Source organism: Cnephaeus nilssonii (assembly GCF_951640355.1).
Source record: "Cnephaeus nilssonii genome assembly, chromosome: 10".
NCBI classification, from domain to species: Eukaryota; Metazoa; Chordata; class Mammalia; order Chiroptera; family Vespertilionidae; genus Cnephaeus; species Cnephaeus nilssonii.
In genome coordinates this window covers 30,421,591-30,445,941 of record NC_137081.1, presented here as the reverse complement: position 1 = coordinate 30,445,941, position 24,351 = coordinate 30,421,591, and the positions used below count along the sequence as shown (strand labels likewise).

Genomic DNA, 24,351 nt, shown 5'->3' with positions numbered 1-24,351 from the left:
CCAGTCAGGACACTTGCATGGGTTGCGGGCTCGAGCCCCAGTAGGGGCTATGCAGGAAGCAGCTGATCAATGATGTTTCTCTCTCATAGATGTTTCTATCTCTTTATCCCTCTCCCTTCCTAACTCTTAAAAAAAAGAAAAAAAAATATGGTGCCTTTTTCCAATTTATCTTCACCAGAGAAGCAAAAAGTACAACAATATACATATATAGACAGAAACACCGTTCTAAGAACCTGGGGTCCATCACAATGGGAATTTGGTGCAGCCATAAACCTCTGGGTAGTCCCTTGGTAAAATTATGAATTTGTAATTTTCACTAGGCAAGTGCCACATGATTAACACAATGGCACAGGAATTAAGACTATCTTCTTCACCACCCCTGTCCTGGTTGGTGTGGCTCAGTTGGTTGAGCATCATCCCATGCACTGAGAGGTACCAATTTGATTCCCGGTCAGGGCAGGAGGCAGCAGATAGTTCTCCTTCATTTATGTTTCTTTCCCTTTCTCCCTCTCCCTCTCCTTCTCCCTCTGCCTCTCTAAAATCATTATCAACAACAGACTCCAAATATTCTGAGCAGCACCCTAAATTTCTAAGTACCTACTGAATATCATTAACTAAATACATTACAAACACCTCAGTCGACACACAAAAAAAGGAATAAGGAGCACGCCTCCCTTAAATTGTTTCTCCCACCATGATCATTCATCTACATACCCAGGAAACTCACACCTTCAATCATTTTATTCCCTCACTCCCCACATCTAATCTGCTACCAAGTCAAGTGAAACCCTTAAACCTTGTTTCTGTTTCCATTGCTGGTTTCAGGCCCTGATTATCTCTCACTGGAAATAATACAGTGATTTCTTAAATTATCCTTCTGCCTCTTTTCTTCCTTGCCTTTAGCTGTGGCAGAGAGAACATGGGCTTAGAATTAGAAAGACCCAGATATGAATGCTAGTGCAGACATTTATTAACAGAGTGGCAATCATTACATCTCTCTGAACTTTAACTGCTTTATCCATAAAATGATATCTGCTCTACTTAATGCATGCTGGGGAGAGTTGGTGGTGTGGTATAGTATAATATTATACTATAACAACTGAAATCTAGATGCGTAACTGGAACTTGTTTTTGGGTCAGAACCAGAATTTGGCTACTAGTGTGCTACAATTTAGACTCTTCTTTTGGCATACAGAACATTTAGCCCCTTGTTTCTAAGAAAGGGTAGAATATTACAGGGGAAACAGATTCACAGCAAAGAGCTTATCATAAATGTATCTTAAAACTTCATTTATTTTATGATCCTCAATTGTTGAAAATTATACTTAGAATAGAGCATTGACAACTTTATGAGATTTAGAAAAAAATAATGTTGCCTGGGAACACAAACACTGGGAGCTTTACCTAGTTGATTACCATAAAGACCAAAATAGGTTGTGAGGGCTATAACTCAAAAGTGTTAAGGACACATTCTTTAATCAATTAGCTTAGATATTTAATCTCCTCAAAAGTACAAATCATAATATTCTTTGTTTACTTCCATTTTTCAGCAGGTAGCTTTAAAAGGACAATAGAATCTTTCTAAGCAATGATCAGAATGCAAACATTTACTTTCATGTGTATATGAAACTTTAAAAAAGTAACGGTTAATAAATGAATAGAAGATAAAACCATGTCATCATCATTTTGCAACTTGGAATGAATTAATGGACCTCAACATAATTATCAATGACTACAAACTTCATAAAACAAGAAACAATTAGACCTTATTGTACATTGTTAGTCCTACCCCTCCAAAGAGAGAGAGAGGAGAGAAATTGAACCAACAATCAATTTAAAGAAAATATAGAAGACCAACATACACATATTATACATAGGGTTGCAATCAGCAAAATCCATACTGTGGGAAACAGTAGTAATGATAACTTGGTTTCTTCAACAAACTGCAAGGAGTGGGAAGAAAAGAGAAAGGGGCAAGAAAAGGCAAAAGATGGAGAGATACCTATAAAATAAAATAAAAAAATACATCGTCTTTAATTTTATTAGATGTTCTTTCAGTCATTTTAAATAATTCTGACATTCCTTAAATCTTAGCTTTTCTATATAAAGTTATCTCTTAGATAATATTATCGGTGGGAAACCCTCTGTGTTCCCACCGATTACTAGTGGAAGTGGGCTTCTTGTGATGTCATGAGAAAAGGAATTTGCTGAGACTAACACAGGAGAATGAGTGGCATTTATTTGAGTGGAATCAAACCCGAGTTTCCAAGGTCTCCTTTCCCTCTGTCCCGCCAGGGAAGAAGTGTTGCTGTGTCTTTAGCAGAGCTAGGATTAATGCCATTTGTTCCAAGTTTCTGTTCCATTTTGCACAGTCCAATCAAGCATCAGGCTAGCTTCACTTGTGTTCACAGCTGCAGTCCATCAGTCCATTGCATGTGGGGTCTACATGGCCATGGGCCATGCGACTTCTAGGAACACAGGCAAGGAAGCAGGAGGCCTTGTTGAAATGAGCTAATCTTAGCTCTACCATGTTTGTATTATAATTATCAATATACTAGAGGCCCAGTGCACGAAATTCGTTTACTGGTGTGTGTGTGGGGGTACCCTCAGCCTGGCCTGCGCCCTCTCGCAGTACAGGACCCTTGCTCCTTACCGCCTGCCTGCTCGTTGTTCCTTAGTGTTGCTGTGGGGGCGGGAGAGGCTCCCGCCACCACCGCTGCACTCACCAGCTGTGAGCCCGGCTTCTGGCTGAGCACTGCTCCTAGCACTGACCACCAGGGGGCAGCTCCTGCATTGAGTGTCTGCCCCCTAGTTGTCAGTGTGCATCATAGGGACCGGTCGTTCTGGTCGTTCCGCCGTAACGGTCACTTAGGCTTTTATTATATAGACTAGAGGCCCAATGTACGTAGTTCATGCAAGACTAGGCCTTCCTTCCCTCAGCTGCCGACACTGGCTTCCCTCTGGCACCTGGGACCCAGGCTTCCCTTCAGCCGCCGGGACCTGGGCTTCCCTCCAACCACCGGCAGGCATCCAGGAACCGGGCTCCCTCGCAGCCCCGGCTTCATCCAGAAGGTTGTCCAGTCTAATTAGCATATTATGCTTTTATTATTATAGATTTATTTGTATCACCATAAGCTTATAAATTACATAAGGGTAGCCCTATCCGGTTTGGCTCAGTGGATGGAGCGTCAGCCTGCAGACTGAAAGGTCCCAGGTTTGATTCCGGTCAAGGGCATGTGCCTGGGTTGCAGGCACATCCCCAGTGGGTGGTGTACAGGAGGCAGCTGATCAATGTTTCTCTCTCATCAATGTTTCTGGCTCTCTATCTCTCTCTCTTCCTCTCTGTAAAAAATCAATAAAATATATTTAAAAAAATAAATTACATAAGGGTAGAAAATGTTTACCTTGTTCTTCTCCACAAGCAAATGGAATTCAACGAATACTTCACAAATGAATGAATATGTAAAGGACAAAATGTGCACACTGTTAAAAATTCCTTAATGGTTGGTGTTTGAGAGATAAAAAATATCCTTGGCTGAGATTTCAGTTGTCCTACTAGGCCTATAAAATATATTAGACTGTCTTTTTAAGTCAAAGATAGAATTTGTTCAATAAATTAAAAAGGCATCAGGGATAAAATTCAGTATTTTAGAAAAAATGCACCAATTAAATTGTTAAATTAGAGTCTAAATCTCACCTTTAAGCTACTTTAATTAGATTTTATCTGGAGTTCTAGGTAAATAAGAAATTCTACACAAATGAAGTTTTCACATATTTGAAATGTTATTCGACCTTTAAGAATGATATTTTATATCATTTTGAAAGGAAATATTTTTAAAAATGCATGTCACAGCACGGCCTGTGTGCTCAGTGGTTGAGCATCGACCCATGAACCAGGAGGTCACCAGTTTGATTCCTGGTCAGAGCACATGCCTGGGTTTTGGGCTTGATCCCCAGTAGGAGGCGTGCATGAGGCAGCCAAATTGATGATTCTCTCTTATCATTGATGTTTCTATCTCTCTCTCCCTCTTCCTTCCTCTCTCTGAAACGAATAAAAATATATTAAAAATAAATAAAAGGCATGTCACATATTCCTGCTATACAAAAAAGCTGAATAAAGATGATTTAACCTTTCCTTTCAAGTGTGGGAATCACCACTATGACATCAATTATTATATCACATATAGTTCTGGAAGGCTGAGTAATATGAGAGCTATAAGTCTCTATTCTGAGTAGACCTACACCGCTATACTTTTTAATTACTGTTTTTTCAGTTGACCCTGTTTGCCGTTATTAAAGTGCTTGTCCAATTTTTAACTTGTTATTCTCCTCTGGAGTTGGCAGGGAAACATGTGTATTAAAACTGTCTTAAGAGTGAATTTATCACTGAACATTCTTTTGTAATATTTAGATTTATGACCATGTGCAAATGTTATTTTCATTAAAGAGGGGAAGAGATAGTTTTTGTGAGTGTGTGCATAGAGCAAAAAGATCTAAGGTGGGAATTTACAAACTACCTTCTTATCTAATATGAATGACGTTTTAGAGCACGAATTAGTTATTTGCCAACTGAGATACTTATCTATCCTTTTATTTCTTTATTATTTTGCTTTCTTTGATTCTCAACTATGCTACTAATAATTCGAGGTTGCCAAATAAGTGGTTGTTCTAACTAGTTATGCTCCTTAGCCATTAAACTAATTTAAAAATTTAAGAATAATCTAAGTACCAATTTTAAGTACTTTCAGTTAAGATTCCTTTAAAAAAGTGAGTGAATGTGTGTGGGAGGTGTTAGTACTCACAAAGTATTATAATAATAATAACGGCTAGTATTTTATAATATACAGAATACTTATAAAAATTATCTATAAACACAAATTAATGATTACTTCATACATGTCTTTTCATTGAATTCAATGGTGCTATTTTCAATATGATGTAATTTGTCTTGCAAACCTCTATCTACCTGTGTAAGCACAGAGGCCAAAATATAATTTCATAATAAAACAGTATTTAAAAAATATTTCCATATTCCTAAAGACAAATTCTGGCACACTAAATCCATCTTATTGTTCTCGAGTATAATTTTATTTTATTTTTACCTCAAATTCTTAGCAAATATTTTTTCTAAAATATTGTTTTGAGTTTTAAAAAAGCAGCAAATATTGAATAAAATCTGAAGTGCTCAGTAGAACTGAAATGAACCAAGTATTTTCCAGTAACTACCACACAAGCTAAGAAATATAATTTGAAACAGTAAAAGGGTATACTATAAGTACTATCACTAATCGAAGTAATTAAATAATTTTAAAATACAAGTGAACTATGATGATCTTTTAAAAAGGAAACTGAGAATGCTGAAGTTCTAGTACTAAGCTAGTGTTATGGTTGAGAAAACTTCGATAACATAGCTGCTAAGATTTTTATATTCATTTTCTGAAATAAAGCAGAAATATATTTCCATTACATATCATATGCTTTCTCCAACATATCTATTAAAAAACAAAACAAAACAACTGCCAATGAACCAACTCTCAAATTCAGAGGCCATTTGTTTAAAAATAAGCAATGAAAAAGTTTCTGCTAAAACCTATGATACATGTAGAATCCAGACCTTCCTGTGCTTTTCTATATAAGGCTGCAACCAGAGCAAATTATGTTCCACAGCAAGGGCATAAAAAGCTGGGTAAGAATCTTGTTTCACAGCTAGGAATTAGAACTCTAGAAATTGCTATAAGGCTCACAGGGCAGACTCTTCTCTTCACAGAATGAAAGCTCTACAATCTCTAGATTGTGTCTTATTTTTTCTCAAATGGGAAAAACAGCCCAGGGTTAAACCACAACAAATCTATCTTAAGCTAAAATGACAGGGTTTATTATAATTCCCCAAATATTAAAGAGAGCTCTTAAGAATATAACTTGAATAAGGGTCATGAACCGGTTCAACATATTTCATTGGTGATTTTATGAATTATAATGAATGCTGCTACTCTCTAAAAACGAATATATCAAAGAGGAAATAACCTCCTTGGCATGCTTACAGCTATACAACACATTAGTTTCATTATTTTCAAGTGCCAGTGCTGGAGGCTCAGAATAAGTCAACGGGAGGAGGACTTCAGTCACAACAGCAAGCAGGTCTACTGAGCAGATAATGGAAACGAGCAAATAAGAGGTAAGTATTTAATAAATAATAATGGTTAATATATTTTTTCTTTAAAAGTTGTGCTACTGTAATATTTTATTTCTATTTAGTAGTTTAAAAACCAAAATGAAAAATTTACCAATGTTAAATGGAAAATTTTTAATATGGGATCTGTAGATTTTATGAATAAATGGTTTAATCTTCCTCTTAGCTTCCCCTCCTTTCCAAGGAAACTGAGAAAGTTAAGAAAAAAAATTATTATTTAAAACAAACAAAAAACTGGTTCAAATTTGGCAGAAAGTGATAGATAAATTTGGAAAAAATATCTGTTGCAGAAACATGCTTTCTTTACAAGATGAAATCACTAAAACAATTATTTGGATCCTAGTAATACCTGTATTTTTTCCCTTCTATCAAACTAAGGAAGTCCTAAAATGCTTTATGAAAACAGCATTTATATCAGTATTAAGATAAGCCTTGTTCGAAAAATAAAAACTACAAATAAAAATTTCCTAGCTGGTAAAAAATGTACACTTTAGGTGGGCTGAGAGTGTTTCTAGGTGTGTGGCTAGTGTATAACAAAAAGTTCAATTCAGAACTATTTAGTACTTGGATGTTTCTATTCTTCTGTACATATTCTAAGGTAAAGTTAACAACTTGTTTTTTATTTTAACCACTGAAATATCAGGAATATGTTTGTGGAAACTGGCTGCACTGTCACAAATGTACAAGAGACCTACTGTGAAGGGAAAGGCTACTAAGTTCAAGTGTTATTCTGTTTTTTGAAAGTAAATAAAATAATGCAATCCACATATTTTATAACTAGGAAAAACTTCCAGACATTCCAATTCTAACACAACTCTACCACTACAGAAGAAAAAATAAAGTATTTTTTTTTTACAGCTATCTTTTTCTTTTAGGAAACCTTCTGAAATCTGAGCCTCTGCAGAATACTAAACTTGGGCTTTACCTACAGACATGGACAGATGCATGTGTGCTCTATTTTAGAGAACTTGAAAATGTTCTGAAAGGAAGGAATCAACTTTGGCTTCAAGTATTTGGCATGGGAAGAATGCCTTAAAAAAGCAGATGACCAGTTTATTTACTGACCATGCTGACCATTGTCTGGAGTCGAATCAAATCACAGAAAAACAGCAAATGGCTTTCTCTTATAGAACATCGGAACAAAGCACAATTCCTGAGCTCATTTTGCAGAGCTCATTTGATCACTTAATCTCTTCTAACTGGTCTGGATTACAGACAGAATCAATACCAGAGGAAATGAAACAGATTGGTGAGCAACAGGGAAACAAGCTACGCTGGGCAGCTCTTCTGATAATCATGGTGATAATACCTACAATTGGTGGAAACATCCTTGTTATTCTGGCTGTTTCACTGGAGAAAAAGCTGCAGTATGCTACCAATTATTTTCTAATGTCCCTGGCAGTGGCTGATTTGCTGGTTGGATTATTTGTGATGCCAATTGCCCTCTTGACAATACTGTTTGGTAAGTATTTCACTTTGTTCCTGCCATCAAATCAAAGAACTATGATATACTATACTACTCAAGAATGAATACTTAACTTAATCTTTAAAGGTGGGCCTTGACTATTAAAACACATAGTGAGTAAACAGTTTGTTTAATAATTTTCTATGTTAGTTTTATTTATTCATTAAACCATTTTTTATTTTTCAATTATAGTTGACATATTGTATTAGTTTCAGGTTTTCTATGGTAGTTTTAAAAAGCAAAAATAATTTCTTGGAAATAATTTTACTCCCTCCTTAGCCTAATAAAATAATTTGAAGTCATCTAGCAATATTCATTGATTCTGCATACATTACCAAAAAATTATAGTGAAGGACATATACTTCAACTTTCCCATTATTAATGCTTTTGTACTTGACAAAGCCATAGCTAGGACACTTCTGTAACAGTTATGTGCTGGGTTAATTATTAATGATAAGATCTTTGAATCACTAAATTTTAATTTAAATCACCATTTAAAATGAGAATTATTCTGAAATTTCTTGTTGTATCTTTTTATAGTTTGTGTAATTTAGACTCAAACACAATTCTTACACATGTGTCATGTTTAAGAAAAAATTATGTTTAGTTGCTGAAGGAAATGGTCTGGCTCAGAGTGTCCCAATAGATGACCCATGTGTTTAATTTTTATGATTTCTGATCATTCATGTCCTTGATAACATATGTAAGAGGAATCAGACCTCTAGGTTATTAAAGTAAGTGACCAGCACCTGAGTTCTTACAATAAAAAATGTAGTCTGACACTGTAGTTTGTTATAATAAAAACATATTAAAATGATATAAGTAGTTACTGATTCATGTATATCATTTTTAGTTATAGAATTTGAGTAAACACAAATAATTCTGCTGATGAATTATGAGGACTCCTAAGAATCAATACTAAGAGGATATTTAACTTATTCAATGCTTGGTGTAAATTGGTATTCCCTTCATTAAGTGCTTAAGAAAAATGATCATTTGTAAGGGAATAGGGCTTCTTGGAATTATGCTTATATGGCAAAGACAAAAATACTTCAGGTTATAGAAGTAAAATTTATTTAACTACAATGCATATTAGGAGGTGAAGAAAAACTGCCATTCAAAATATTATATTCAGGTTGAAACGTTACATTTTTATACTTATAGAAAAGATATCTAAAATTAAGCACTTGATCCCTCAAATATAACCGAATGGTGATGGGCTGAAACTTCCCATTTTAAGCCAATATTTACACAGGCTTTAATTTCTGTGGCAGAACCATCAGTGAATAAGTTCTGCTGCTTTAATAGGTTCTCTACTCATTCATACTGTCTATTTATCTAACCTCCTCCCTTTTATAAATTCATAATCTTTTGAATAATCTAGTGCTACACGTAACCATGAAAAATAATTAAGAAATCTTACTCTAAAGGAGAACCTAAACAATTTTGATTCTCAATAAAATTGAAAAGAAATACAGTAAATGAGGATTATGTAGGAACATTTATGCATATTTAGTAAAGATTGTACAGGTAGGTACTGGATTCCAGCTCTTATCTCCATATACATAATAGTAGCCTAATGTGTAAAATCATACTCCTTAAGCTGTGCTTTGCTAGGCATACAGAAAATGTTAAAATGTTCACCTCCTACTACCATAAAATTTAATTGATAAATTAAACAAATGAGATTGAACAAGTTATGTAGAAGTAAATTTTAACTTTAATATTCTGAGTCCATAAACATCAAACATCTACTATATATAAAATATTGTGGTAGATACTTACAAATTATCAGCTAAATAGTTAAGGAATCTGAAAAGGCAAAGCTCCATAGTATTAAAGTGAGGTGACAAAAGAAACACAAAAACAGGTAAGAGAAATAATTCCATGTATTCCATGGGAAAAGAATAGGTATCCAGCAGCTGAAAACTAAGGTTATATTATTTAAAGTTTTGGGGCCCAAGATATTCTTAGCAAGAAAAGTTAGCAGGAAATCCAACATATTTTAACATATGTAGAACATCTTTCTATTCATGTCCTAAATAATATATGTATTTTTAACTACATTACATTCTTTTTTTTTTTTTAAATATATTTTATTGATTTTTTTACAGAGAGGAAGGGAGAGGGATAGAGAGTTAGAAACATCGATGAGAGAGAAACATCGATCAGCTGCCTCCTGCACAACCCCTACTGGGGATGTGCCTGCAACCAAGGTACATGCCCTTGACCGTAATCAAACCTGGGACCCTTAAGTCCGGAGACCGATGCTCTATCCACTGAGCCAAACTGGTTAGGGCTACATTATATTCTTTCAAGTATAGGGTATCCCCCCAAAATGTATACATACACTGTGAATAATTATAAAGGCAGTGTTTATTAAAATACATTTCATTTTCAAAACTGAGTTATTAGCTATTAAAGTGTATATACATTTTTGGAGGACAACCTGCATTAGTTAATTTTAAATTACAAAATAAAATCTTTCATAGTCCCAAACACTTTTACTATCAGTAATCAAGGGTTAGATTTTTTTAAAATGAATTAACCCGAGCACTTAACCACTATTTAAAACATTATTGCATTAATTCATTACTGAAAACATTGTATTTCTATGTGAAAGTGTATGAAGAAAATGCATGCTGCCCTGTTTAAAGCTTCAAAACAATGCATTAAAAAATTGGGAATTGCACATATTATAAGACTTCAAATATTAAGAAATTTTGACAGCCCTTTACATTCTAATAATTAGTAAGACTTCCTAAATTAATGCATTTATAAGGATTTCTAACTTTAAATGGAAGGAACAGATTTTGCATATTTTCTTTCATTACTTTCAGAATGTCTGTAAGTCTGTACAAACAAAAGTATCTCTAGTTCTATACACATAAAAAGTTAACTACCACTATGATGATGAGTGATTTTAGTTATCTCAGGGAAATTCAATTAAAGTAACAAAGAGACTTTATATTAGCTCATATTTTAATAAAATTAAATTTTAAAAAGAGGAGCCCTAACCAGTTTGGCTCAGTGGATAGAGCGTCGGCCTGTGGACTCAAGGGTCCCAGGTTCAATTCCGATCAAGGGCATGTACCTTGGTTGCAGGCTCGATCGCCGGGCCTGGTCGGGGTGCGTGCAGGAGGCAACCAATAGATGTGTTTCTCTCACATTGATGTTTCTCTCTCTGTGTCTCTCCTCATCCTTTCCACTCTCTAAAAATCAATGGAAAAATATCCTTGGGTGAGGATTAACAAAAAAGAGAAACACACAAAAAATGATTGTTTTTTGCAAAAACAAACAAAAAAACAGGCATGGCAATGAATATAGGTTGTGTGTCTTTGCCATTTATATATAAAATAAATTCAACTTTAGTAAAAGGCACATTTTCATTACAAATGAAAAGTTAAACAGTTAAACATGTTCTCATACCCTTTTTTTGAAGTACAGTTTTAAGTTCAATTGGATGGAGGCAGGAGATAAACATACTGATTTTATACTGATGATATGGGTTATTGTTTCTAAGTAGGAGTGTTTTAATGTCTGGGCTAGTTGGCTAGTTTCTGTCAAACAATAGTAGTACATTTATTGAGTGCTTTCTCTATGCCAGACATTGTTTTAAACACTTTACATTTATTATTGCATTTAATCCTCAAAGCAACCCTATAAAAATTATCATCATCATCCCTGCTTTATGAGAGGACATAAAAATAAATAAATAACAAAGACATAATTTGAACCCAGGAGAACTGACTCTAGAATTCACACTCTTAATATCTATTAAACTACTTCCTCAAATGAAATGAAAAATTATTTGTCATATCCAACATACAGCCAACATTTATAATTTAAATCACTCTTAACAAGAGGACCATAGAATTTTCTCTAGGGACAAAGGCAAGACACCCAGTGTTTTTTAAAAGTTATATTTCATATTAAATGATACAGAATAGCTGGGTCTTAACCAATATGTGTATAAATTCCTGAGATACTGCCAGACCTCTTTTCTGAGGAAAGTATTAGACCTATGACGTTGTTGAACCTTGTCTGGGAGACAAATAGAAACGTATCTAACTGAATGGCAATTCCACCACCCCTTTGGCATGGTTGTATCTAAAGCATACAAGTCCTCATTTTAGACAACAAAACACTTGTGCTACTAATATTTTTTTGAATGTTTATGAAAATTTATTTGAGCCACAGAGAGGATACATCTGGAAGCAGGATCTCAAAAGACAGAGATAAATACTTCCTATGCTACGAATATTTCAGATAAATAATGAGCTGCCTATAACCTAAGACTCATCTAAGACTTGTTTTGCTTCTATAATTATCAATTTGTAATTAGTTCAGGCACTCATAGAAATGCAATTATTCAAACCTTATTGAAATTAAATTCTTCTTTGAATTTATTTGAAAGTGGGTGGGGGAAAGAGGTACACAATGAGATATATTTCAGAGAAAAGTTGTGTGCTTTCTTTTTACAGGACAACAAATGCTATATAATTTAAATGTTTTCCACCTTCTGTTGTTTTTATGAAAAAGACAAATTTAGAGCCCCAGAGTAGCAGTGATATTTTTATGATATGTTTTCACTGATTTTTAGAGGGGAAGGAAGGGAGAGGGATAGAAACATTGATGAGATGAGAAACATCATTGATCAGCTACCCTCCATTCGCCTTCCTACTGGGGATTGAGCCTGCAACTTAGGCATGTGCCCTGACTGGCAAATCCTTCCTGGGCCAACACTCAACCTCTGAGCCATACTGGCCAAGCAGGGTAGCAGTAATTTAGTTCAACTATCTGAGAACTTATTTCCCATAGATTGACTCTTAGAAACACCTTTCTTTCTTTTTATGTAAATCTTCAACTGTTCCATTTTAAATAAGTTCTCATGGAAATAAGCTGGATGCAATACATTACAAGAAATATATGAAATTATAATATAAACCATTAAAAAAATTGAAACTCCTAATAAAAACAACATAAAGTTTTGGAATAGTTAACCTATTTTACCATATCAACTGAATCTTTTATAGTTATTCTGAATAGTAAGAAACCTTTCTTACCTTGAGCCTATGAAATTCATACTAACTGAAAAGATAATTTTAGAATGAAAGCATATGGACTAGAAAAAGTCCCTTTATAAACTGAGAATGTCTAGAATTGTTTTTGATTTGTATAAATTCTTAGATTACCTGAATGTATTTAGGCAATTAGATAAACCTTTTTTTCTTTTTTCTTTGTATAAAATATTTCTATTAATATAGTCATCTATTTAATGTTAGTTTCATAAAATGTCAATTCACTAATATTTCATGAAACTTGGAATCATAAAGCTTAATCCTAATGATCCATTTCTCTTAATCCTAAATCTCATAGTCTCTCTCTTTTCTTTTTTGTTTTGTTTTGTTAAACCTCACCTGAGGATATTTTTTCCACTGATTTTTAGAGAGAGTAGAAGGGACGGGGAGAGACAGAGAAAGAAAATCAATGTAGAGAGATAAAGCACGCATCCCAGGACTGAAATCAAGCCTGCAACCAAGGTACGGGTGCCCTTGACCGGAATTGAATCAGAACTCTTCAGGTCCATGGGCCAACGCTCTAACCCAGTGGTTGGCAAACTCTTTAGTCAACAGAGCCAAATATCAACAGTACAACGATTGAAATTTCTTTTGAGAGCCAAATTTTTTAAACTTAAACTTCTTCTAACGCCACTTCTTCAAAATAGACTCGCCCAGGCCGTGGTATTTTGTGGAAGAGCCACACTCAAGGGGCCAAAGAGCCATGGCTCTAACCAATAAGCCAAACCGATTAGGGCAGTCTCTTTCCTTTTCAAAGAAAATTGTCTTCCATGCATCAATATTTCTACTATTATCAATAAGAAAGTATTGAATCAACAAAATTATAGCGATCTGAACTGACTTTAATACCTATTACCTGTTCCAAAACTGGAGTTATAAATTCATTGGAAAATGAGTCTAACAAGGCTTCATAGGTTTAATTAAATTAGCACTAAAGAACTTTCCCTCTTAGCCCACAATTAGGAAATATGTGGATCAGATAATATAATTCCAAAGACATGTTCTTTTTATATGGGAGTTCTTTGTGGCTTCCCGTTCATGGCTACTAGATTTATGATTAAAATTTTCCAGATCTTAATTTTAAAAAATATAACCCATAATTAGAATAGCTAAATAGGCAAGTTTAAAAATTATTAGCAACCCATTAAAAAGAACATATGCATATATGCATAAACCATGGATAGGCAACAGTGCAGGGAATGCCTGGAAAGGGGGTGCAAGTGAGGTGGAGGGGGTCAATGGGGGGGGGGGAAAGCGAGCATTTGTAATACTTTCAACAATAAAGATAAAATTTAAAATAATAACAATAAATAAAAATAAATAAAGCCTAAGATACGACATTAATTACCTGCCTTTTACAATCCTTAAGTATGATCAATATCTGTGGATGCAGCTCCAAACTAGAGCATTTTTCTATTTCCTAGTCAGTCCTAAATCTAGAACTTCAGGATAGTTCAGAATACAGCTCAGTTTAAGTAGTTTACACTGCAAAACTTTTTAAAAAATATATATTTTATTGATTTTTTTACAGAGAGGAAGGGAGAGGGGTAGAGAATTAGAAACATCGATGAAAGAGAAACATAGATCAGCTGCCTCCTGCACACCCCCCACTGGGGATGTGCCTGCAACCAAGGTACATGCCCCTGACCGGAATCGAACCTGGGACCCTTCAGTCCACAGGCCGACGCTCTATCCACTGAGCCAAACTGGTCAGGGCATACACTGCAAAACTCTTAATCATACGTGACTCTTTCCCTCTACTTAGACTACTGGTTTGCTTAAGCTCAGGTCAAACATTGCTACCTTTGACTGCCTATGGTCTTTTCCCACTAATTAACAGAAAATCTGAATAAGACAACTAAAAGGGAGAAAATGTAATTGATTCTTTCTACACACAAATTTTTCTGCAGGTTTCCCATAAGTTCCTTTCTGAGTGCCTAGCCTACATTAACAAATATAAAGCCAGACACAACCTTTCCCAGGAAGTCTTCAAACACAGTGTTTCTTAAACATTAATTGCATACATATCACCCTGGCATCTTGTTCAACTGCAGAGTCTGATTCAAGTGTCTGGGATGAGGCCTAAGAACTTGCAGTTTTAACAGGTTCCCAGGTTACGCTGATCCTTGCAGATCTGAAGAGCACGCTTTGAGCAGCAAGGCTTGAAAGAATACTTTCAAGTTTTGATAATTAAATGATCCCTCTCATATTCAGAGACTTAACTGTACCTGAATTCACTCATCTGCAAAATCAGTGACATAATCTCTAAGGTCCCTTCCAGCTCAGTGACTCTATAATTTATTATCTTCATCCCTTACCCCCATCCCCAATTCAGTGAAGTAGGAATGATATGGTAATAGTAATTTAGTTAAGAATATGAATTACTCCTTCCACCTGATGCTTTAATACTTTTTCTAAAGAAGCTGCTGAACATGGAAACAAATACCATGCAATAATTTACCCTTTCTGAACAAAAATTCATACTGATTTTGTTATTATGTTCCTAAGAAGAAACATTTTAATATATTGACCTGGCTACCTTTTTGTGAAGTATCCAAATTTATTTTTCACTGAAATCCTACTTGATTCTTGAAAATAAATAAATAAATTCAAGTCTATAAAACTTCTTTCTCTAAATTATGATCTCTCTCTCTCTCTTTTTTTTTTTTTTGGTCTAGGATGCTAATCTCTCTCCACCCCTAGGCTTCTTGAGTTTAAACAGTTTACAATAAAAGGGCCGGTTGGTGCTCTGAAATCCGGAGAAGTTATCTTTGTCTTCCTTCAATTACCCCAATCATCTTATGCCTGTCAAAGTTAGATACACTTGCAAAACCCAGGAAAAGTAGTTTATATTTTGTCAGCGGACATAGGACAAACTGTAAAAAGGATTTATTTAATCCTTACCTGACGATGTTTATTACTGATTTTATAAAGAGAGGAAAGGGCCAACTGGTTTGGTTCAGTGGATAGAGTGTCGGCCTGTGGACTCAAGGGTCCCAGGTTTGATTCCAGTCAAGGGCATGTACCTTGGTTGCGGGCACATACCCAGTAGGGAGTGTGCAGGAGGCAGCTGATCGATGTTTCTCTCTCATTGATATTTCTAACTCTCTATCCCTCTCCCTTCCTCTCTGTAAAAATTCAATAAAATGTATTGAAAAAAAAAAAAAAGAGAGAGAAAGGGGTGGGAGGGAGAGAGGGGAAGACGCAGAGGGAGAGAGAGACAGCAATGTGAGAGCAGAACATAGATCGATCGGCTGCCTCCTGCATGTCTCATAACAGGGATTGAGCCCATAACCTGGGCATTTGCCCAGTCTAGGAATTGAACTGACAACCTTTGGGTGCACAGGATGACACCCAAACAACTGAGCCACACAGGCCAGTGTAAAATACATTTTAGTTTGAAACTACAAATCTGTATGTAGTAGGTATATGCATAATACATAATGTAGCAAATCTCTTATGTATGAATATTTGTCTAAGTAAATTTATTGGAAAGCTATGTAGAATATTGAATACCATATCCAAAACCTTAGATTTTAAAAAAGTTTATATTTCTTTTTTTTTTAAATATATTTTATTGATTTTTTACAGAGAGGAAGAGAGAGGGATAGAGAGTTAGAAACATCGATGAGAGAGAATCATCGATCAGCTGCCTCCTGCACACCCCCTACTGGGGATGTGCCCGCAACCAAGGTACATGCCCCTGACCGGAATCGAACCTGGGACCTTTCAGTCCACAGGCCGACGCTCCATCCACTGAGCCAAACCGGTCCTGGCAAAAAAGTTTATATTTCTTAAATGCTTAAGATTGTATGAGGTATATGGTGTTTTTTAAAAATAAGAGTTTGTTAAATAAATTAAGTACTATGTCTAATCCTGAGATTTTCTGTTTAAACGAAAAGTTTCCATCACTTATTTCATCTCCATAACTTGAAGTGAATGATGGGACTTGAAAGGATAATAATTCACTTTTCCTCAGCATAACCTGAAGCCATTTCTTTTATAAACTTTATTTAAGAGCTATTTCTGTCAAAAAGAAAACTCAAATAATTTCACTTAATTATTTCACCAAATGAGTTTGCTATACAAGGTTCATGTTGCTAGTTAATGCTAGAAGTGAGCCCAAATCCCAGGTATCACTGAGAATTTCATTCTAATACTCTTTTTTTTTTTTTTTTGCCACATTATATTGCTTCCTCCATATGGTAAAAGGTTTTCTTCTTTTATAACAGCAGCTTAAAAATAAAATTTTCTTTGAATAGCAAGGTCAAGTTCTAGGTGCAACATCCTGTAAATTTTTTTAAAATCACAAAAGAATAGATAGACAAAAGAGCAAAGGTCACAATAATGCTACACACTGATTTAGAAAAGGGTTTTAATTATAAGAACAAAAAATATATTTAGAAGGTACCATCTGCAGAAATATATTTTTAATATTATTGATTCCATTATCTGAAGTTAAACATTATCTTGTAGTTTGTTATTAAATTTCAGTTAAACAAAAAAAACATGTAGCACTTCGAAGAAAAATTGCAGATTGAAGGTTGTCATTTTGCTGAAGAAATGTTTTTGTTTTGTTTTTCTTTCTTTCAGAGGCTATGTGGCCCCTCCCCCTTGTTCTATGTCCTGCCTGGTTATTTCTTGATGTTCTTTTTTCTACTGCATCCATTATGCATCTCTGTGCCATTTCAGTGGATCGTTATATAGCCATCAAAAAGCCAATCCAGGCTAATCAATATAACTCACGAGCTACAGCATTCATCAAGATTACAGCGGTGTGGTTAATTTCAATAGGTATGTTGGAAATGTCAGGGTGCAGGGTGGTGTATATAGCCTTTGGTTCCATTTAGCTAGAATTCCAGGCCTGGTGGGCCACGCAACTCAGCACAAAAAGTCAAGGCAGCTTACTGACACATCTACACAAGCTCCTATGCCATTACATTAGTCATACAGCTTCTAAACCATACTATCAGTAAAAAGTATAAAAGAGCAGAAAAGTTTATGTCCTCAGAAAGAACCATTTTCATGTTTACTGATATATCTTCCTGTTTTGATTTTGACATGCAGGAAGAGTAAGTCTAAAAACAGTTTTCATATTTGTTAACAGATCACTAAGGTCTAGGTAGCATACAGAATCCCAAAATATTAAAATAACAATAACAAAAAATCATCTTAAATCACATCTAAGAAGATAAATAGAAAAAAAAAAACAGTCCAAGTATTTTGTATGCAGGTATCAAAGATCATAAATTCATCTTGGAAGCAAATATGTGTACATACTAAAGGCAGTAAACGTCTAAGTGTTTTGAATATGTTTAATTAGAAGTTTTAAGAAAGATACAAATGATGTTCAGAAATGATTTATAAAGAAATCATATTTCTTCTAAACTGTTTTATGCCTCTATGCCCATCTTTAATAGCTGCTATAATATAGTATCTTAGCATAAAGTACAGCATAAATAATTCAAACCTCTTATAAGTTAATATCAGAAAAACAAACAAATTCATAATTACTATGATCATTCAAGTCTTCATGGTATGAAACATTCAAAGAGGAAAGAAAAAAATCAAGAGACCTAGCATCTAAAAGGAAAGCAAGAAAAGATGTGACTTATCTCTAATCAGAATAAGAACACTGGGCAAAAAAGCAAGACACTGAAATAAAACCTTTATATTCCTGAAATAATGACATCAGGGCCAAACCTCTTAAAAAGCCTGGAGGTAAAAGCAAGGAGTGATACTCCTCTGGCTTGGGAAGAAAGTAGGGTCAAAGTAAAGTCTATCCAGAATGGAGAGATTTGCAAACAGTTTGGAGGGCAGAGCCTGACTGACAGAGCAGAAGAGGCTCCCCAAAAGGAAGCTAGGGCAGTGGTCGGCAAACTCATTAGTCAACAGAGCGGCAAACTGTGGCTCGACCACTGAGCTAGGGAAAAGGCATGGGAGATAACAGGTGACAATTACCAACATTTAAAGTGGCGAGGAGGAAACCTAAAGTAGTTCACTTCAAAAGACCTACATCTTTTGGGATAGGGTGGGAAGAATAGGCAAAGGCAGGAAGAAAATAGGAAAAATGAATTCTTAAGAATTAAAACATTTGAAACTGTGAAATATGGTCAAGCCAATATATAAACAGCCTGTTGGTAGATGTGGTGCCTCAATTAAGGCTGGATAACATGAATTTATAAACTGATCAAAAATTTATTGAGCATCTATGATGTGCTAGGTACTAAGACTACAAAGATGAATAAAAAAAAGAATTTTTGCCCTGCCAGTGTGGCTCAGTGGTTTAGCATTAATCCATGAACCAAGAGGTTACTGGTTCAGTTCCGGGTCAGGGCACATGCCCAGGTTTTGGGCTCAATCCCCAGTAGGGGCATGCAATGTTTCTCTCTCATTGATGTTTCTATCTCTCTATCCCTCTGCCTTCCTCTCTCTTAAAGCAATTTTTAAAAAAAAGATTAAAAGAAAAAGAATCTTTACACTCAAGGAAGGTACAGAAATAAATTAGGCTAATACAAAGATATAAGTATGCAGGGGAAAAAAAAGAATTTAAAGACCCCAGATTTATGGCTTTGGAAGGAATCTTACAAATCTACTCTTTCCTTTTATATATGAGAAAAATTCTAGAGGTTTAAATGGTTGGCTTAAGGATTCTTACAGCTTTTCAGCACCAAGGCCAAGATCAATGCTCTTTTCATTTCATTATACTTTGTCTTGTAGAACCAATGACAATTTAGTAACTTTGTAAAAGAAAAGCTGATGATGGGGTTAGTTCGGTTTTTAAATTCTGCAAATTACTAAAAAAGCTCACTTTCTTCTTCTGAATTTATGGTTATCCAAAGTAACACTTGGCAATAGTAAGATATTAAAGGAGAATAAGAAGGGAAGGGTTTACAAAGTACCCATGGAAACGTTAGTATTGGCCATCAAGCTGGCTGAGAAGGTAATGTGAGCCTTGATAAGGTTAATGGAATGTGAAAATAGAGAAGGAAGGATGGACCAGAGATCAAGATAACAGTAAACAGAATTTCTACAGCAATGAAGATTAGAAGGGCAAGAAAGGGAAATATCAGAGTTCATAATTTTAGATAAGGGGTAATTTTAAGTAGATTTTAAAAAGGCTTCAGGAGTGCAAACAACAATAATAATTACAGTTGAGAAATTCAAGAACATAAAATTAAGGTGTAAAGGTCATCAATGGATAAAGTCATGGAAGATGTTAGCAATGGAACAGTGGAGAGGAAGACTATAACAAGGAGCTATCAAGCAAGATAACGAATGTCCAGGAGGTTGGTAGATAAATGGAGAATAGAGTGGTATAAGTCGATTAAATAGACTTTAAAAGGGAAATATTTTTTGGAAAGAACAGTGGAATGATTATCTGGAAATAAGATAGTAGAGCAGAGTTCAGCCAACTTTTTCTGTAAAGGGCAAAATAGTAAATATTTTGGGCTTGCAGGCTCTTGTCACAACTATTCAACTCTGCAGCAGAACAAAAGCAGCCATAGAAATACGTTAACCATGAATATGGCTATGGTCCAATAAAATTTTATTTACAAAAACAGAAGGCAGGCCAGATTTAGCCCTCAAGTTGTATTTTGCTGACCTCTAGTGTAGAATAGTTAAGTATACAGAATCCTCTTTCTGGTGGTGGTCCTGCAGAAAAGCAGAAAAAGCAGTGGCCTCCACTGGAAAGGGTTTGAGGAAAGTATTCTTGTCAAGGGCTCTTTAGCTACCATAAAAAGACTGTACAGATAAAGGAGTTCTTTTAGATTCATAAAACAACACAAGGATTCTAGAGGTTTCTAAAGATTAATTCAGACTTTTAAAAAAATATCTGCTCTTTCAAAGGGAAAAGATCCAGGCTAACCCTAGTGTTACTTGTCTTCCTAATAAACTACTCCTTGTCTTCCTAATAAACTACTCTACCAAGCAAAATAATATTTAACTATTTATAATATTTAAAGTATTAGAAAATTAGCATGAGGTACATTTCTTTCATATTTATTAGAGGAATTCAATCCTAAAATAAATTTCATGATTCACATAGTCTCAAAATTTTAAGTAGCATTTTTTTAAAAACAATGAACCCCTTAGTTTTCCCTAAGAAGGAAAAGGTTAGAAGACATTCACAAACATCAAAAGATAAAACTGTTAAAAGAAACCATGTAATGTCAAGATAATAGATACTGATTCAGAATTAAGATGTTGCATGAGCCGAAGCCGGTTTGGCTCAGTGGATACAGCGTCGGCCTGCAGACTCAAGGGTCCCAGGTTCGATTCCGGTCAAGGGCATGTGCCTTGGTTGTGGGCAGATTTGCTTACTGACGTTCTATTTTTCAAATCTTCCCTTGATTAAGTGCTTTGACAAATTCTATATTGTGGGTACCAGGAATTACAATATACTAACCACAAAAAGCCACTAAAATAAACTCTAAGAGGACCTAATCTAAGAATCAAAAGTCATAAAATTAATTTATCTTGTTTCCTCTTTCTTAGGCATTGCTGTTCCAGTTCCTATTAAAGGGATAGAAACTGATGTGGGTAATCCAAATAACATCACTTGTGAACTGACAAAAGATCGTTTTGGCAATTTCATGCTCTTCGGCTCACTGGCTTCCTTTTTTATACCTCTGGCGATCATGATTGTCACCTACTTTCTCACTATCCATGCTTTAAAAAAGAAAGCTTACTTGGTCAGAAACAAGCCACCTCAACGCCTAACATGGCTGACTGTGTCCACAGTTTTCCAAAGGGATGAAACACCTTGTTCCTCACCTGAAAAAGTGGCAATGCTGGATGGTTCTCACAAGGACAAAACTCTGCCCAACTCAAGCCATGATATACTTATGCGAAGAATGTCCACAGCTGGAAAAAAGTCACTGCAGACCATTTCCAATGAACAGAGAGCCTCCAAGGTTCTAGGAATTGTGTTTTTCCTCTTTTTGCTTATGTGGTGCCCCTTTTTTATTACAAACATAACTTTAGTTTTATGTGATTCCTGCAACCAGACTACTCTTAAAATGCTCCTGGAGATATTTGTGTGGATAGGCTACGTTTCCTCAGGCGTGAATCCTTTAGTCTATACCCTCTTCAACAAGACATTTCGGGATGCATTTGGCCGATACATCATCTGCAATTACCGGGCCACAAAATCAGTAAAAACTCTTAGGAAACGCTCCAGTAATATCTTTCGGAATCCAATGGCAAACAACTCTAAGTTCTTCATAAAACATGGAATACGAAATGGGATTAATCCTGCCATGTACCAAAGCCCAATGAGGCTCCGAAGTTCAACCATTCAGTCTTCTTCAATCATTCTACTAGATACACTTCTTCTCACCGAAAATGAAGGTGACAAAACTGAAGAGCAAGTCAGTTATGTATAAAAGAAATGACACAGTTTTCATTTAATATAATGATGAGTAGGATGACGAAGCAGATATGAATATACCAAGAATTATATAAAAAACTTAACTCATGTATCATATCATCTCTTTAAACTAAGAGTATCCAATTTTCTTTATTTGAACACAATTACTCCATGAAAAAAAAAATCATTTTGTACAGCTGCAAATTAAAATAATCCAGCACTCTGGTTAAATGTTGAGATATTCAAATGAAATAAAATTAAATAAATCAATACATCTCAGGCTTAAAAATGTCTTCATAAGAATTTCTTTAGTTCCTACTTGTATGCAAAGCTGTGCTACAAGTGAAATAAAACAAAACAAAGCATTATCCTTGTCTTCAATGCCTTAAAAGCATAAGGTATAACAACAGTGATAGGAACAGAGGACTAGGAATCTATCTATATATATAAAAAGCCAGCAACTGGAACACTGTAACGACCGTAACAACTGGTCACTATGATGCCCACTACGGCCAGTGAACCAGACCAATCTGGGGGTGGGGCCAGCTGACCAACCTCCCTGTGGCCCTTCCCCCTGGCCGGCCCCACCTCCATGGGCCCACCCCACCTTTATCGGACTGCAACCCCTCCCCTTGGCTGAATTCGTGCACTGGGCCTCTAGTAAATGTATAAAATAATGATCACTCTGGAGATAAAAAGTTAAGATTGTCATTTATAGTGTGGCTTATTTAGAAGTAGTCATAATTTTGCTTTCATTAGGAAATTGCCTTGATGGAAGGGGCAGGGAGGACAGTAGTTGGATATCACACAAAATAATAGGATCTTAGAACTCTAGCTGTTTATTAAATAGTTGATACCAGGGATCTATTCAGCAGAGGTGGGTATAATAGAGGAGAAGAAAAAAATGAAATCACTTTGGGGTACCTAAACCTTCTTAAATAACATGTGCAAGCTGGAGGCATGAGACCTCAATCCAGGAACCTAAACTTGAATGGTCTCATAAGTTGAGATCATGGCTGCCAAAGCTTACCCAAAGACTTGGTTGAACTTCGGGCACAAACGTTTTTTATTTACTCTCTCATTTTTTTTCATTTTGTACCACTAGATCTCTGTGTAATTTACTAGCTAACTGATTGGATTTACAAAAGATACTAAATTTCTCTGAGCCTCAGTTTCCTCTTTTACATTTCATAGGGTTCTTATGGGGGTGAATATAGTAAATGGTAGACAATTCTTTTTACTTTTTTAAATTTTATTTTTATGCTACTCTCATAAATTTAGGCTGAGGGGGTGTGCAGTGAAGACAGCACATATCTTAGCTTTTTCTTTTCATGTTCAGCCATTCTTATGCCTCAACCTATTATTCTATTGCTCTCCCTCTCAACACAACTCAGTTAAAAATAATCCTCACTCAGGACATGTTTTTTATTGATTTTAGAGACAGAGGAAGGGAGAGGAAGGGAGGCGGAGAAAATGGGGGAAGGTGAGAGAGAGAGAGAGAGAGAGAGAGAGAGAGAGAGAGAGAGATCAATCAGCTGCCTTCTGTATGTACCCCGACTGGGTACTGAACCCACAACCTGGGTATGTGCCCTGACCAGGAATCAAACCCGCAGCCCCTCGGTGCATGGGACAACACTCCAACCCTCTGAGCACACTGGCCAGGGCGCAACTCAGTTTTAAAAAAATTACTTCAAGAAATATGCTGGCTATTGAGAAACTCAGCCCAAGTAAACCAGGTATATATTCTCCATTTGAAATGGCAGAATCCTTTCCTATAATCTGGGTCTAAAATATATATCTTACAAGCTCTATGTCATCTGCCAAAAAGAGCATATCTTACAAATATAATTCCTAAATTATCAAAGCTTTAGGCACTTGTCCTCACACTTGTCCTCACCAGTTTAAGATTTTCAGCAACGTTAAGGATAGGCTATCTCAAATAATTTCTGTTCCTAAAACAACAACAACTACAAATTAAAACAATAACAACAAAAAACATTCTTTTCAGTTTTGGTTCCAGTCTCTAATATGATGGAATTGGCATATGTTAATATTTATATTCATGTAAAGTCTTGTGAGATTAAGTTTTCAGATATCACTCTGTCTTTCAAACAGTATCTTATGTATCTGAAGGTATCTATAATTGTTTCAGGGAATCTAAATACTAGAGATAGCAATCACACTGCCAAGCTCTACTTCTAGACAATCCAGAGTAGAACTATCTTCCAACATGCTCTACATT

At 35.4% G+C, this 24,351-nt stretch overlaps 2 protein-coding genes across 4 annotated transcripts in view; one reads left to right on the top strand and one right to left on the bottom strand.

The window, feature by feature from the left end:
* Positions 1-24,351, bottom strand: part of PSMD1 (proteasome 26S subunit, non-ATPase 1) — an 83,817-nt gene that overhangs the window by 24,740 nt on the left and 34,726 nt on the right. The window lies entirely within an intron of this gene.
* On the top strand, positions 1,785-23,669 carry HTR2B (5-hydroxytryptamine receptor 2B). 3 transcript variants are annotated; one of them, XM_079783051.1, is made up of 4 exons: positions 1,785-6,175; positions 7,066-7,652; positions 17,330-17,530; positions 21,236-23,668. In XM_079783051.1, the coding sequence occupies exons 2-4, from the start codon at positions 7,235-7,237 to the stop codon at positions 22,123-22,125; spliced, it is 1,509 nt and encodes a 502-aa protein (XP_079639177.1). In that variant the 5' UTR covers positions 1,785-6,175; positions 7,066-7,234; the 3' UTR covers positions 22,126-23,668. The 3 variants fall into 3 exon arrangements, with proteins under 3 accessions (XP_079639177.1, XP_079639176.1, XP_079639178.1); XM_079783050.1 differs by having other exon boundaries at positions 7,049-7,652; XM_079783052.1 differs by lacking the exon at positions 17,330-17,530 and having other exon boundaries at positions 1,786-6,175; positions 7,049-7,652; positions 21,236-23,669.

Excerpts from the sequence above, each read along its gene's own strand:
- HTR2B (XM_079783051.1), top strand. The coding sequence starts at position 7,235 with ATGACCAGTTTATTTACTGACCATGCTGACCATTGTCTGGAGTCGAAT. Across the intron at positions 7,653-17,329 it reads CCTCTTGACAATACTGTTTG|AGGCTATGTGGCCCCTCCCC; the intron begins GTAAGTATTTCA and ends TCTTTCTTTCAG. Across the intron at positions 17,531-21,235 it reads GGTGTGGTTAATTTCAATAG|GCATTGCTGTTCCAGTTCCT; the intron begins GTATGTTGGAAA and ends CCTCTTTCTTAG.